This window comes from Podospora pseudoanserina, chromosome 3, assembly GCF_035222485.1.
Source record: "Podospora pseudoanserina strain CBS 124.78 chromosome 3, whole genome shotgun sequence".
NCBI classification, from domain to species: domain Eukaryota; kingdom Fungi; phylum Ascomycota; class Sordariomycetes; order Sordariales; family Podosporaceae; genus Podospora; species Podospora pseudoanserina.
Window position 1 is genome coordinate 667,901 of NC_085922.1, and position 13,080 is coordinate 680,980.

The 13,080-nt window shown below is 53.4% G+C and overlaps 4 protein-coding genes across 4 annotated transcripts; all 4 read left to right on the plus strand.

Moving 5' to 3' along the window:
- Positions 1 to 58: 58 nt before the first annotated feature.
- Positions 59 to 2,908, plus strand: QC764_301950 (uncharacterized protein; the record flags this gene model as incomplete). The annotated part of the gene is made up of 1 exon (XM_062945318.1): positions 59 to 2,908. The coding sequence occupies one exon, from the start codon at positions 59 to 61 to the stop codon at positions 2,906 to 2,908; it is 2,850 nt and encodes a 949-aa protein (XP_062801267.1).
- Positions 2,909 to 3,205: 297 nt separating this feature from the next.
- On the plus strand, positions 3,206 to 3,825 carry QC764_301960 (uncharacterized protein; the record flags this gene model as incomplete). Its single annotated transcript, XM_062945319.1, has 2 exons — positions 3,206 to 3,483; positions 3,546 to 3,825. 2 exons carry the CDS (start codon positions 3,206 to 3,208, stop codon positions 3,823 to 3,825), a joined length of 558 nt encoding a protein of 185 aa, XP_062801268.1.
- Positions 3,826 to 5,474: 1,649 nt separating this feature from the next.
- CHT4_2 (Chitinase 4) lies at positions 5,475 to 6,995 on the plus strand (the record flags this gene model as incomplete). The annotated part of the gene is made up of 3 exons (XM_062945320.1): positions 5,475 to 5,633; positions 5,696 to 5,843; positions 5,949 to 6,995. 3 exons carry the CDS (start codon positions 5,475 to 5,477, stop codon positions 6,923 to 6,925), a joined length of 1,284 nt encoding a protein of 427 aa, XP_062801269.1. The 3' UTR covers positions 6,926 to 6,995.
- Positions 6,996 to 9,327: 2,332 nt separating this feature from the next.
- On the plus strand, positions 9,328 to 12,599 carry QC764_301980 (uncharacterized protein). Its single transcript, XM_062945321.1, has 6 exons — positions 9,328 to 10,329; positions 10,388 to 10,528; positions 10,600 to 10,903; positions 10,967 to 11,480; positions 11,554 to 12,039; positions 12,107 to 12,599. Exons 1-6 carry the CDS (start codon positions 10,224 to 10,226, stop codon positions 12,386 to 12,388), a joined length of 1,833 nt encoding a protein of 610 aa, XP_062801270.1. The 5' UTR covers positions 9,328 to 10,223; the 3' UTR covers positions 12,389 to 12,599.
- Positions 12,600 to 13,080: the final 481 nt, after the last annotated feature.

A 13,080-nucleotide genomic window follows, 5' to 3' on the forward strand; every position in this document is an offset into this window, starting at 1 on the left:
TAAAGAAGGTTCCTTTCGGGTGGCACCACGCGGCTCAACTTATAGTAGACGTGCAACCATGGCGCCGGCTTCCCTGTCCGCGCTTCCGAATGAGCTCCTGGAGTTCATCATCGAGGACCTCGACCGCCTCAAGGACATTGCATCCCTTGCGCGCACCGACAAGCGGCTCTATGATGCGGCAAACTCCTATCTCTACCGGCGCTCCGCCGAGCGTGGTGATGCATGGCCGCTGGCCTGGGCCGCGCAGTGCGGCATGGTCAAGACGCTTAAAATGGCACTCGCCGTCGGTCTCGATCCAAACATCCAGCTTGTTGATCAACTTCCGTCTAGTGAATGGCAAAAGGCCACTGCCACGGCCAAGAGCGCTGCCCTGGGGAATGCCGACGACTGTGTGTGGGAATCTGACAACGAGTGCGAGTCCAATGCCGTGGTGGAGTGGTCCCTTGACGCCGAAGAGAGCGACCATGCCACCACCCTCGATACCAACCAGCCTTCTAGCAGCATCGGAGCCTCGGACCATTGGGGCCACGCCGACGATTCCGAGTCGGATAGCGAGAGTGATGTGCTGATGGACGACATGATGTCATCCGACACCGACGATTCCACCTCGAGCTTCGACGGCCACTACGGAGCAGGTCTTGGCCCGAGGATTCCCACCCGGAGCCCCGGCACCGTGACCCGTCGGTTTCATCCCATCCACCTTGCCGTCAGAGGTGGTCACACGGAGATCGTCCAGATTTTGCTCAATCATGGAGTGTCGGTCATCGCCTGCTCAGAAAACTTCTGCGGCTGCACCCACCTATATGGTGTCCTCAACGCGCTAGAGTCGCCCGAGAATTCGCACGTCCCTCATTGGTCACCCCTACACATCGCCATTTGCCATTCCCGCTCAGATGTGGCCCAACTTTTGCTGTCTCGCGGGGCAACTCCCGCCATGGACCTGTGGAATCCCCATGGTGAGCATCGGGGCCTCGAGGATGGCGCCACAGCTCTGCATCATGCAGCCGCCATGGGCCTGACAGACGTCGTCCGGTACCTTGTGGACAATAAGATCCAGACCAACGTGGATGTCAAGGACAACAAGACGCTAACACCCTTGTATCATGCCTACGCCAATGGCCGGTTCGACTCCACGCTGCCGCTTCTCCTGGAGCTTGGCGCAAACATCAACGTCGAAACCAAGATGTACATCCCGTACACCACCATCACGCCTTTGGGTGAGGCCTGTCGACTTGGCGCTTTTCAGGATGTTGACAAGATGGCCGAACTAGGAGCGGATGTCAATCGTGGCTTCATACTCACCACTAACGGCGGTGGCTTGTCGCCACTTCACATGTGCAGCATGCCGTCGGCTCGACCGGCAGGCCAGAGTCCTCTCGATATTTGCGAGGACGAACGGGCGATTCCCCGGATGAGAACAATGCAATCTCTGGTCTCTAAGGGCGCCGTAGTGGATGCCAAGGACTGTTACGGGGACACGCCGCTCATGGCCGCTGCCCAGCACTGCAACGTCCCTGCCGTCAAGGCCCTCATCAAAGCAGGTGCCGATGTCCACGCACGAAACGCCATGGGCCGAACCGCTCTGATGCAGGCCATCGTGGGTCCTTCGAACAAGGCAATGGCTCCGGCCAAGGTGAATCACAATGCCCTGGCTCAGACCATGCGAGCACTGCTCCACGCCGGCGCTCGCATCGACGAAACCGACCTAGATGGAAGCTCAATGCTGCATCTTCCTTTTAGACGACAGAAATCGTACGATGAGCTCCAACTATTCACCCTGCGCTTCTTTCTCAACCTCCCGGGGATCGAGAAACTCTTTTCCATCACCGACAACCGAGGCTGGACGCCGTTCGTGAACGCATTCATGACGCCCAACATTGCTGCCTGCGATATTTTTGTGCGCAAGGGATGTCTCCGCAGCGGCCTCGAGCCTGATATTCTCAAGGATCTGTTTCGATATGCTGTTAAGGACGCCCCGACGGCTTCCATGGACAGTCTGCTCGAGATTGTTTTGGATCTCGATACAGACAGGCTGTTGACTTCGGATCCGTCCTTATTCATGACCATGTTTAACCAGGCAAACCAACGTGCCACTCGAGCACTGGAGACAATTGCGCGACGCGGACTTCCTCAATTCACCCCTGTCGATTCCACACGTGTCCTGTGCCACGCACTGCGGACGATGGAGCTGTCGGTCGCTTACTCCCTGATCGATGCCGGCGCCAGCGTTAACACTCCCGACGAATCGGGCGACTATCCATTAGCCTTGTTTGTCAAGAACGCCATCATGCAGTCTCCAGCTTTGGCCATGCCGTCGGCTGAGCAGCTTCTGCTCGCTTTTCTTCACCACGACGCCAATTTCCATCTGCCCATTCGCCCCGGCTCGTCTGAGAGGATCTTGAACCGAGTCATCGCCTTGGAGGCAGAAGAGGCGCTGACATTAATATTCAAGATTCAGCCCCTTTCAAACGACCCACGTGCTGCCAACGGCTTTTACCTGCATGGCGCCCTTTCCCTTGCGGCCGGCCAACGTCTGTGCAACGAGAAGGTCATTGATCTCATCCTCGCAGCGCGCCCAGACTTGACCGAAGTAAACCGGGCAGGAGATACACCCTTGTCTGTCCTCCTGAAAAGTCTTTGCCGGGAACGACGGTGGACATGGAAATATCACCGCTTTATCAGGGCTTTGACGAGCCCTGGTTTGGACATCAATCGTCAAAACATTGATCGCAAGTCTATTGTAGATTACCTTGAGGATCTTATGCACCCAAAAAATGGAGGTGCTGGTCAAACCACTTTCTTGACGCGTCGGCTTCGCCTGGTTGACCTTGAGGGAGGCGGCAAAGCGCTCAAGTTCCTGCCTCGTCCACAGAAGAAGATTAGACCGAGAAACATTGTGGACTCTTGAGGGCACCTGCCCGCTCTCCAACTCCGGCTTGGCAATTGCTGACCTGAGGAATAGGAAAGACCATTCTTCCCTCGTCCGTATCGGGACGTTGGGCTTGTTTTCGTTCTTTCCTGCATCTATAACACTCGACCGCAACCTTCCGTAGGATAGCGATCTGTCAGTTGCCCAGCAGGACCAGCGAGTCGGTACCTGTATCGTCAGACCTCTCTGTCCTTTTTGTCAGTGGAACATGCATCTTCAATAATCCGTATTGGCCAACGCCACCCATAGTGCAACGCCGACAACTCCCTTGCCTTGATGGGCAACACGCGGCTCAAGATGGTAGGGGGCGCCACAACTTCGTCGTCCAGTACCCTCGACAGACCAAATTTGAGCCGCCTCACACGACGCTCGCATTCTCAGAGATCCTCAGACCCAGGCGATTTAAGTCATGTGTCTCCTTTGCCCAGCAACCCGCTGGATGTGATGGAACAGGGGTACATGGCGGATGACCATCACAATTCTCGACATGCGCAAGAAAAGGGATCGGAGAAGATATCCTACCGAAGAAGTGCTATCACGTTTATCAGGACTAGGTGCGAACCAATTAATCCTTACTGGTTGCTTTGTCTTGGCTCTAACTTTGTTTGCGATGCAGCTGGGCTTCTTTTGTATCGTGTTCGAAATGGGCAGTACGAATATTGCTAGGACAAAATCCGGCGTGGAACAGTGCGATCATGGTTCTAGCGACATACTTGGGTATCCTGGTGGCCATCTCTAGCATCTTTGGATGGCCGGTGCTGCCCTTGATACGCATCCGAGGGCGACAGGGGTCGTCCGTAATACCGTTTGGAGGGGGGAGTCTCAGTCGCGCTCGCCCATGTCATACAACCACCATCAACAACTATTCACCGACTACTATCAACAATTACGTCTAAGATGAGTAGCCAAGTCCCAACGGGACCGGATATCACATTATTGCTGCTGAGCTGTACACTATCTTCGGAGGTTCCATCATTTTGTGAACCAATGCGTGCCCTGGCTTTTCTGTCAGCCCCTGGCCCATGCTGAACAAGATTCGATATGTTTAACAACTGTCTTTTGACCCCTCGGTAACGTTGCAATCGATGAAGAGATAGTCCACTGCAACCGTGATACAACCTGATAGGTCAGCATGTGGTAGGGTGGGATTCTGCTACCAGGGAACTTTGGGTGGGGCATGTGCGTACCTGATAGTTTTCTTGATTCTTGATGAGAGTGCCGCTGCCGCGGGACAGCCCGACGGCTGTGCCTCACCGGTAGTTGAAACTTATATTGTTGCTGGAGGCAATACTGGTGCCCAGATATACGTAGGCTATTTGAGGGTCAACCGAACGGGCGGGTGTCGAGAATAAGCATGTTATCACACCTCTATCGTCCGAAAGCACATGATTGCCCAGCACCAGAGGAAAGCCGATAGCTAGCTGGCTCCAAATCTCACCGCGAGTCTAACCCTATTCGCGAAATCTCACTTCTCGGCCGGAAAGGCAGGATGGCAGATGAGCTTAACGCATGCTGCCACAGTCTAGACCAAAGCAGACCTCGGTACTCCTTCGACAACCTTGACATGATTTTTTTTGGTCAGGGGTAAGTTGGAAACTCCATGTAGCCTGTATCGACCTTCCCAATCTGGACAGTACGATCATGGCCGGTGCCTGGTGATCACAATCACGTTTGTACTGGATGATACCTGGTAAAGGACTGACAACACCTTGGCTCTCTGATTGGAACTTTTCGACACACCACCTGCGTCTTGTCAGAACGGCATGCTCCCCTCACTTCACCAACTTGCCTGATAGCTCAGGTAACACCCTCGACGACGGCGGTTAGACTCCAGAGTAGTGTTGCATCCAAAGTAGCCCGCAGCAGCATAGACACGGCCTGGGTTGGGGATAGTATTGGTCATTTGAGAAATTACCGACGGCGAATGCACTGAAAATGTTCACAACCACAACACATGCGCATGTCAACGATCTTTCAAAGGTAGCCATCGTGCTTCTTAAGCTCTCCGGAGCAGTCTTCCGCGTGAAATGGACCGCGGCAACGTTGCTATCGATCGGAATACTTATGCACCCAGCAAGCTGGGGGAGATGGAGTCAATAGATGAGGTCCTGGGATCTCTCCTGGGACCATTCCTTGAAACAACGTTCTATGGGAACTATAAGAGGAAACAAAATGTCCGCTGTTTTTACTTGCAGACTCTGCCAGCAGCTGAGACGACTGTTTTTGAACAGGGGTATCCATTTACAAAGCATTCCGCTTCAGTGGGCCTTCACTCAGCTGGTCCACCACCCAGCCTCAGAAACACCATCACGGATAACACCAAATACTCAAAAGATTGATTTTTCCCAGCCTCTGGATTTCAACCCGAGTACTCGAGCAAAAGCTGCTGTGGGTGCAGTTGCGACTCGATTTGATATTTAGGGGGCGGGTTGCTGTCGACTTTTTCCCGAGCGAAAGCTTTCTCATAACATTCTCCCCCTCATCCCGGCACGCTTGGTGTCTGTCTGTCTCTCACTACATGTTTTCAAGTCGCTGAACGACCACAATGTCACTCTTCTCCCTCAAGAAAGCGGCGCTGGCTGCCCTTTCTTTTTGTTCGCTCGCTGCCACGGTTCAAGGATCACCCCTTCCATCTCCAAGTGAGGTCGAAGTCACCATACGACAGTCTGGTGGTTACAAGAATATTGTTTATTTTACCAACTGGGTGAGATATGAATGTAATCTTGTCCTGAAGAACAATCGAGGCTGACTCCGATCTTGCAAAAGGGCATCTATGGACGTAACTACCAACCTGCCCAGCTGCCAGCGTCACAAATTACTCATGTTCTCTATTCCTTTGCCAATCTTCGACCGGATGGCGAGGTCTATCTTTCAGACACCTATGCAGACCTAGACAAGCACTACCCCGGCGACTGTATGTTGTTTCCCCCTTCTTCTTTCTTTTTGATTTTTGATTGTTTACTTACCCCTAGCCCGCCCCATTTTCACGACGCCCAACCGCTTACCTAATGTGTCTTAGCATGGAGCGAGCCCGGCCGCAATGTCTACGGCTGCGTCAAACAGCTCTTTCTCCTCAAGAAATCCAACCGCCACATGAAAGTCCTCCTCAGCATCGGCGGATGGACGTACTCCACCAACTTTGCCTCCGCCGCCTCAACCCCGGCCTCGCGGGCCCGCTTCGCCGACTCCGCCGTCCGCCTCCTCGCCGACTTGGGTTTCGACGGCCTGGACATCGACTGGGAATACCCCGCAAGCTCTGGTGAGGCGGCCAACTATGTGCTCCTCCTTCAGGCGGTCCGGTCCGCCCTCGACTCCTACTCCGCCACCCACGCCAGCAACTACCACTTCCTCCTCACCATCGCCAGCCCGGCCGGACCGACCCACTACAACACCATGCAGCTGCGATCCATGGCCAACCACCTCGACTTCTTCAACTTGATGGCCTACGACTACGCCGGCTCCTGGGACTTCCGCGCCGGCCACCAAGCCAACCTCTACCACACAAACGACACCGCCACCCCATATTCGACCGAGCGTGCCGTGTCGGACTACATCTCGGCCGGCATCCCCGCGTCCAAGATCGTGCTCGGCATGCCAATCTACGGGAGGGCCTTCACCAACACAAACGGACTGGGGCAGGCCTATTCCGGCGTCGGCGGCGGGAGCTGGGAGAATGGCGTGTGGGATTACAAAGACCTGCCCAAGCCCGGAGCCCAGGTCGTGTACGACGCCGCGGCGGGCGCCACGTACAGCTATGACCCGGCCAAAAGGGAGCTCATCTCCTTTGACACGGCCGAGATGATCCAGAGAAAGGTTGCGTACCTCAAGCAGAGGGAGCTCGGGGGCAGCATGTTCTGGGAGGCGTCTGCTGACCGGACCGACGGGCAGAGCTTGATTGGGACCAGCTTTCGGGAGCTGGGGGACATCGATTCGAGTCCAAACCAGCTCAGATTTCCTGACAGTCAGTATGAGAATCTGCGGGCGGGGTTTGTTTGAAGGGCTGGGTGTTTGGGTAAGGGTGGGGGGTGTGAGGAGAAGAATAATATGATCCTCCTGACGACCGGTGATATTCTCTGATTTCTGCTTCTTTTTCTTCTTCCGGATTCCAGATTTTTTGTTCATCGAGGGGTCCTTTCCTATCGGGATTACTGTATGATGATGACGATAACGATGAATGAATGAGTGTACATTAAATAAGCGTTATTTTAAGTCAAGTCCATGCTTGCTGTTGCTGTGAATGTTGCCTGTCCTGACCCGCACCCATCTCATAACTTGGATGGTCCCTTGTTCTGCTTGATGTCTCGCGTCTTCCCGCACGTTCAAGCTGCGTATGAGAGATCAGAAGAAAAGTCATGATTGGCCCAAGCCATTTACCGTCCGGGCCTTTTCTCCCGTTGTAGCGTCCATGAGTGGACGAGGGAGAAAATTCAAGCCAAGATTCACTCTGTAATAAAATCTCTATTCAAGCCAATAATAGCTGTTGTTTGATGTCTTGAACGACCCGCAAGGGTCAGTGCAGATAACAGGGTGAAAAGAAAGCAACTCGGCTGTTGCCGGCTGAGACAGTCTCCGCCCTGCAGTTCTGGTTTCTTTTCGTTTGGTCGAAGGAACTTCTGGTCACATGGTAAGTGCCTCCGGCGGCCTGGTCTCATGGCAAAACGTTTCTTGCCAGGCCATCGCCAGTGCGTGGCAACTGCAAGCCTTGCTGATCATAGTTGCTGGCGGGTCCAATGATCATTCTGGCTCACCTGCGTGTATGTCTGACAATCAGAACACCCGGCCGAGTATCCTCGAAATTCAACGTCTTCTGTCCTATATCCGGAACATAATCCATGAGAGGCGGTGAGGCAGTGCTTGATATCTCGCAACTGAATGGTTGTTACAAATGCGAGGAAATTGAAAAGAAAGCACATGTAGTTAGGTATGTGACATCCGATGGAGTGAGCATATGAATAAATAGGTAGGTAAAGGAGTCTTCTACTATGACCACATGCAGGGGTTAGCGTATGAAAATGAGGGCAGACGAAGGAAGCTGTACTACACCCAAGTCCTTCTCTCCAGATGGAAAAGAACACGGGAGTCGTGCCGGTTGGTGCCTTGAGTAATTATCTCGAACGGGATAAACTGATCGGTTTGGGAGTCCCGAAAGGTGCCAGCCTGTGTCGATCTTACCATCACAGACACCCTATTGCATCTTTACTCACAATGGGATGCTAAGGATGCCGTCATCAAAAGGTACAGGTGGAAGACGTGAGCCGACAGAATGAACGTCACATCACCGGTGCCCTTTTCCGAGACAAAGCTGGTCCAGATATGCCTTGTCCAGCTGGTTATCGTGACAGTCGTCGTGATAGGGAACAGAATCAAGGGGTGGGGGACACGGCCCGATTTCCAGGGCCCTGGGGTCAAGGAGACATGGGAAGAAACTGAAAAGTGGAATGGGTGTGAGGTCAATGGCTGCTGATAGGCTGTGCCGCCATGGAACCGAAGAATTGGTGCATTGAACTTCTGATCTGTTGTTGGTCAAGGTTGGTGGTGGCAGAGAGAGGAGAAGTTGGGCGGCATGTACAGATTGAAGGACGATCTTGGTACCACAATGGCGTCTGAACAGACTGCCCAGCTTGTGTTGGTGCACCAAACGATTCCTGGGACCATGAATACCACTGCTGTGGGTGGGACAAGAGGAGAGGTACCGAGGAGAAAAGTGGCTGCGGCTCAGCACCACACGAACTGGGGGTTGATCCATATCTGCGGGTTTCTGCCGGTCCCTTCCAGGCTGGAGCGCCAAAGGCTCTCGGGGATTCGTCGTACAGACTTGTTAAATCAGACATTGCCATTGGTTGGATGCTCCCGTTTTTTTTTGATTTGATGGCGGGAAATAGCCCCTCACGGTTGCGCAACGCCTAGAGAGGCGCCGATCCTTTTCTGAGTATGCACCAGTTCCCCGTCGTCCGTGGCTCGTCCGGTCCTTAGCGAGCGATGCAATGGTCGGTGATGATGTGTTGTGTGTGTCTCCCTTGTTGGCTTGTTCATGGTACCGTGGTCAAGGATCTCGCCAGAGGAACAGACAGGGCTGACGGAATCAACACAAGGATGTTGATGCAACATTGTTTAGTCTTGGTCGGGAATTTGTTGAAGCCAAGCCGGGAATCCAACGGGGCAGATCAGAGCAAGGCAAGCTCAGAAGACGTCTGCGAAGTTCATATGAAGCACAGGCTGATAATGATGAGAGAAGAGTCGTAGAGGAAATCGGCATCCGCTGGAGAAACGCAGGCTGCCATGCAACCAAACCTGCAGCTGCAGGATGGCCGCTTGTTGGGTCGTGGAGCCAACATGCAGCGAACATCTGCCATCTGCCATCTGATCTGCTGCATGAACTGGCGCGTTGATGGCGGTTGGGGACGATGCTGCTTGTGGAAATGCGCGGCGTCCATGTCTCGCTCAGCGGCAGTTGCAAGCTGAAATGGGCAACTCCAAGCATCAGAAAACAGGAACAGCCCAGCCCAAAGTGGACACGAGCAAACCCCGGAGCATGATTCAGTTCCCACTTGGGACGCCCAGGGAGATGTCGATCAGAGCCGCTAGCGGCCTAGATGGTGAACGCACGCACTCTTCGGTCAGGCTTGGAGCGCAACGGCCCGAACAAAAGGCAGAGGGGTGCTGAAAACCAAATGATCAATAGGTATCTCTCTGTTGAGATGCGATACCTGGGTCTACGGCCCAGCACCCTGGAAAGCGATGGTCCCAAATCCCAGACAGCCCCCACCCCCCCCCTCACCCTCCCTGTCCCCTCAAGCTGCCCACCAGAGAATAGTGTACCTAGCTGTAGGGATAGATACTTGCTCCGATGGGTTCGCGGGAGTGGAGTGTTGAGAACGGGTCCAGAGGGAGATCGGTGGCTGGATACCATGGCTAGTCTTTCGATACAATGATACACCGCTCTCTGCTCTGCCCTTTGGTCGGCCGCCATCGCCGATATGTATGTACCGTATGTAGGTATGATTACGGCAGGGCAGGCAGGCGCAACCTATCTTGGAGTCGGGGACCTGCATCTGTCCAGAGTGGGAAGGAGAAGATCTCTCGTGCCAGTCCGTGACATCCACACCCGTCGACCTTGTATAACTGGGCCTAGAGAACCCTGCATCTGTCAAGGCAGTTCCCTTCCCACTTCTTGCACAGTTCAGATTGCATTTGCTCACCAGACACCGGCCGTCTTGCTTCTACAACCCATCTATTCTCTCCATCTTTGCCCGTGCATAGACACTGCCAGCCTACTATCCACTCGGTGCTCACCATGACTGCTGCCCGTCGCACAAAAAGTGCAGTTGACACAACCGACCGGGCACCACGGCAGCTCCCCGGATCCGCCTGCGAGGCATGCCAGAAGCGCAAAGTACGATGTAAGAATTCATGTACACTCAATACAACGTTTCCGTTTCGTACTGACCAAAACCCCAGGTGACAGGAAAAGTCCTTGTGGGACTTGCAAAGATGGCGGTCTCGTGTGTGAAATCAACACCCAACGACGACCACGGGGCCCCAAGAAGGGCGAACTCAACAACCTTCGAAGTCAAGTTGGTGTGTGTTTAAATCGTGTTGGTGTGTACTATGGCCTCCCACTCCCCATCGCCATGTCGCTTCTTGCACATGATGCTGACTGTGCTCAATAGTGGCTCTGGAACGACGCCTCAGTCTTGATCCCACCGAAGAAGCGTTGACCCTCGCTACTCAGTTTTCAGAAGCCCCGCCCGTGCCCGAAATGCCATCTGCAAGCTCGGCCTCGGATCAGGACTTTTCGCAGTTTCCGTCACCATCATGTCAAAGAAGGCCTTCCTGGGAGAGCGATATCCATATTGCCATGTCTCCCATGACACCTAGCTCCCTTCCGATGGGCTTCTCGACTTTCCAGTTCCCTCCCTCTCCCCAATCCCCACCGAGATGCGCATTTGTCGATGATTTGATGCGAGCGGATCTGTATGTTCTTACTATTTCCCCCAGATACTTCTCGATGTGACTCCTGACCTGAACGTGTTGCAGTGACCAGCTGTATTTCGACCGGGTCCACCCAAATGTGCCCATCTTCAGCCAGTCGCAATATTTTGCCAGATCTCGGCAGATTTCCATGATGGATGGGCCGAATTACTTGCTGTGTCTGCAGTATGCCATGTGGACATTGGCAATGTCGTTTTCGTCGCAGTTTGAAAGTTCGCGGGATCTCTTCTACAAGGAAACCCGCCATATGCTCGAAAACCTGGACCTCCACGAGGACGACATGAACACGGTGCGGGTGGAACAAGTGCAAGCGTGGCTTCTGCTTGCCTTCTACGAGTTCGCACGGTGCAACTACCGGCGTGCCTGGATCACGGCCGGCAGGGCGTTTAGGCTTGTCCAACTTGCACGGCTCCACGAGGTTGATATTTCGGAGAATGCGGCTGAATGCGACGACGCTGTTTCAAGGGAGGAAAAGCGTAGAACATTCTGGGTTGCATATTATCTGGATCGGCTTCTGTGTATCAGAAACCGTAGGCCGTTGACGCTGATCGAAGAAATGGTAGGTTCCGTCACCATCCCTGCGCATCTTGGTGATCCTCATCTCCGAACCGCAACTAATAACATCATGCCAGATCTGTACCAGACTCCCGTCTTCAGACCTCGCCTTTCAGGGCGGCAGTCCCGTTCAAGAGCGGTTTCTGGAAGAGGTCTTTGCATCCGGGGACCACAGCCTCTTGTCGCCTCTGGCCGAGTCTGCCATTTTGCTCACGATATTTGGTCGTGCAGTATCGCAATGCCAGGCCCAACGAACGCAACCGACATATGCAAGCGCATCACTGGAGTTCTGGATGCGTCAAGAATGGGTCAAAAACACGCTGAGCTCGTCTTTGAATTCGTTGATGGTCAACCACCCAGTTATCTCAGCAGCAGAGCCGATGCTGTTCTTTTCCACCATGATGGCGCACGCCGTCAAAATCTACATGTGCCAGATTGTCGAGTCCACATCCCACGAGGAATCATGTCGACCCAACGTAGTAGAGTGCCAGAACCAAGCCATGCACGCGGCAAGGGAGATCGCGAGACTGGTCAAAGCCCACGAGCACATCCCCTATTTCAAGGTGAGACACTTTTTCTCGAGCACATGGCATCATCAGAACACAAACTAATGCATCTTCTACGAGATAGGCCTACATTTTCCTCCCGCTCGCCATCTTTTTGGCCGCGTCAAGGCTCATGGCACATCTAGACTGTGTGGTGGAGAACATGCAAGCACTTACGCCGCTAGGGACTTCATGTTATCAAGGGATGGAAGTCAAGGACGGCATCAATGCCGAGTTTCAGTGTTGCATGAACGCGCTGAGGAGCATGCAGAGCTTCAACAATCTTGCACGCGAATACTTGCTTGTGTTGGAGCCACAGGAGTCGTTTTCACTCACTGCTTTTCAGGGGGCTTTTCTCTGTGAATAGGTATATAATATCAGGCTTTGTAATATGTGCGAAGGGACACCCAACCAATAAGATATCCGTCCGTCATCATGCTGAGAGTCTGTTCCAATGTCATGTATGGTTGTTTGGCAATACACCGCACAGCCAGGGGCTCGGGGATTCAGGACTGGTATGGTTGCGTGTTAATTCGTGAGCATTCAAGACAGATTTAGATAGGGACATAGAAAGCCCCTTAAAAGACACTTCATGATGAATGAGATCTTGCCTCATGATGCGACGATGCCAACCCCACCTATTCAAGCTCAGTCATGCGTACATGATCGACACCCTTGCTTGGTTCGCAGACAGCCCCCTGACAGGACCCTCCATCAATACTTCTTATCTGCGCGGCTTTCTCCATCATTCACCATCAAACAGACTTGGATAACTAGGTATGTAGTCTGACAAGCAGAAAAAAACAAACGTGTGGTATGACATGGCATCAGGTCAAGCTGGACGTCAAATGGCAGTTGCATCTTCATGGTTGCACCGCATCAGTTCGTACCGGCTCGTTGGTACCCAAGACATCATCGTAAGCAACACGTCGTCATCCTATACTCATCCAGGACAACATTTCCAATCAATCTACCTGGCATATGTCGTGATTTGGAAAAAGTGCGAGAAAGAAGGGGTGGTCAGCAACAAACAAGGTGGAATGATCGACATATTTCGCC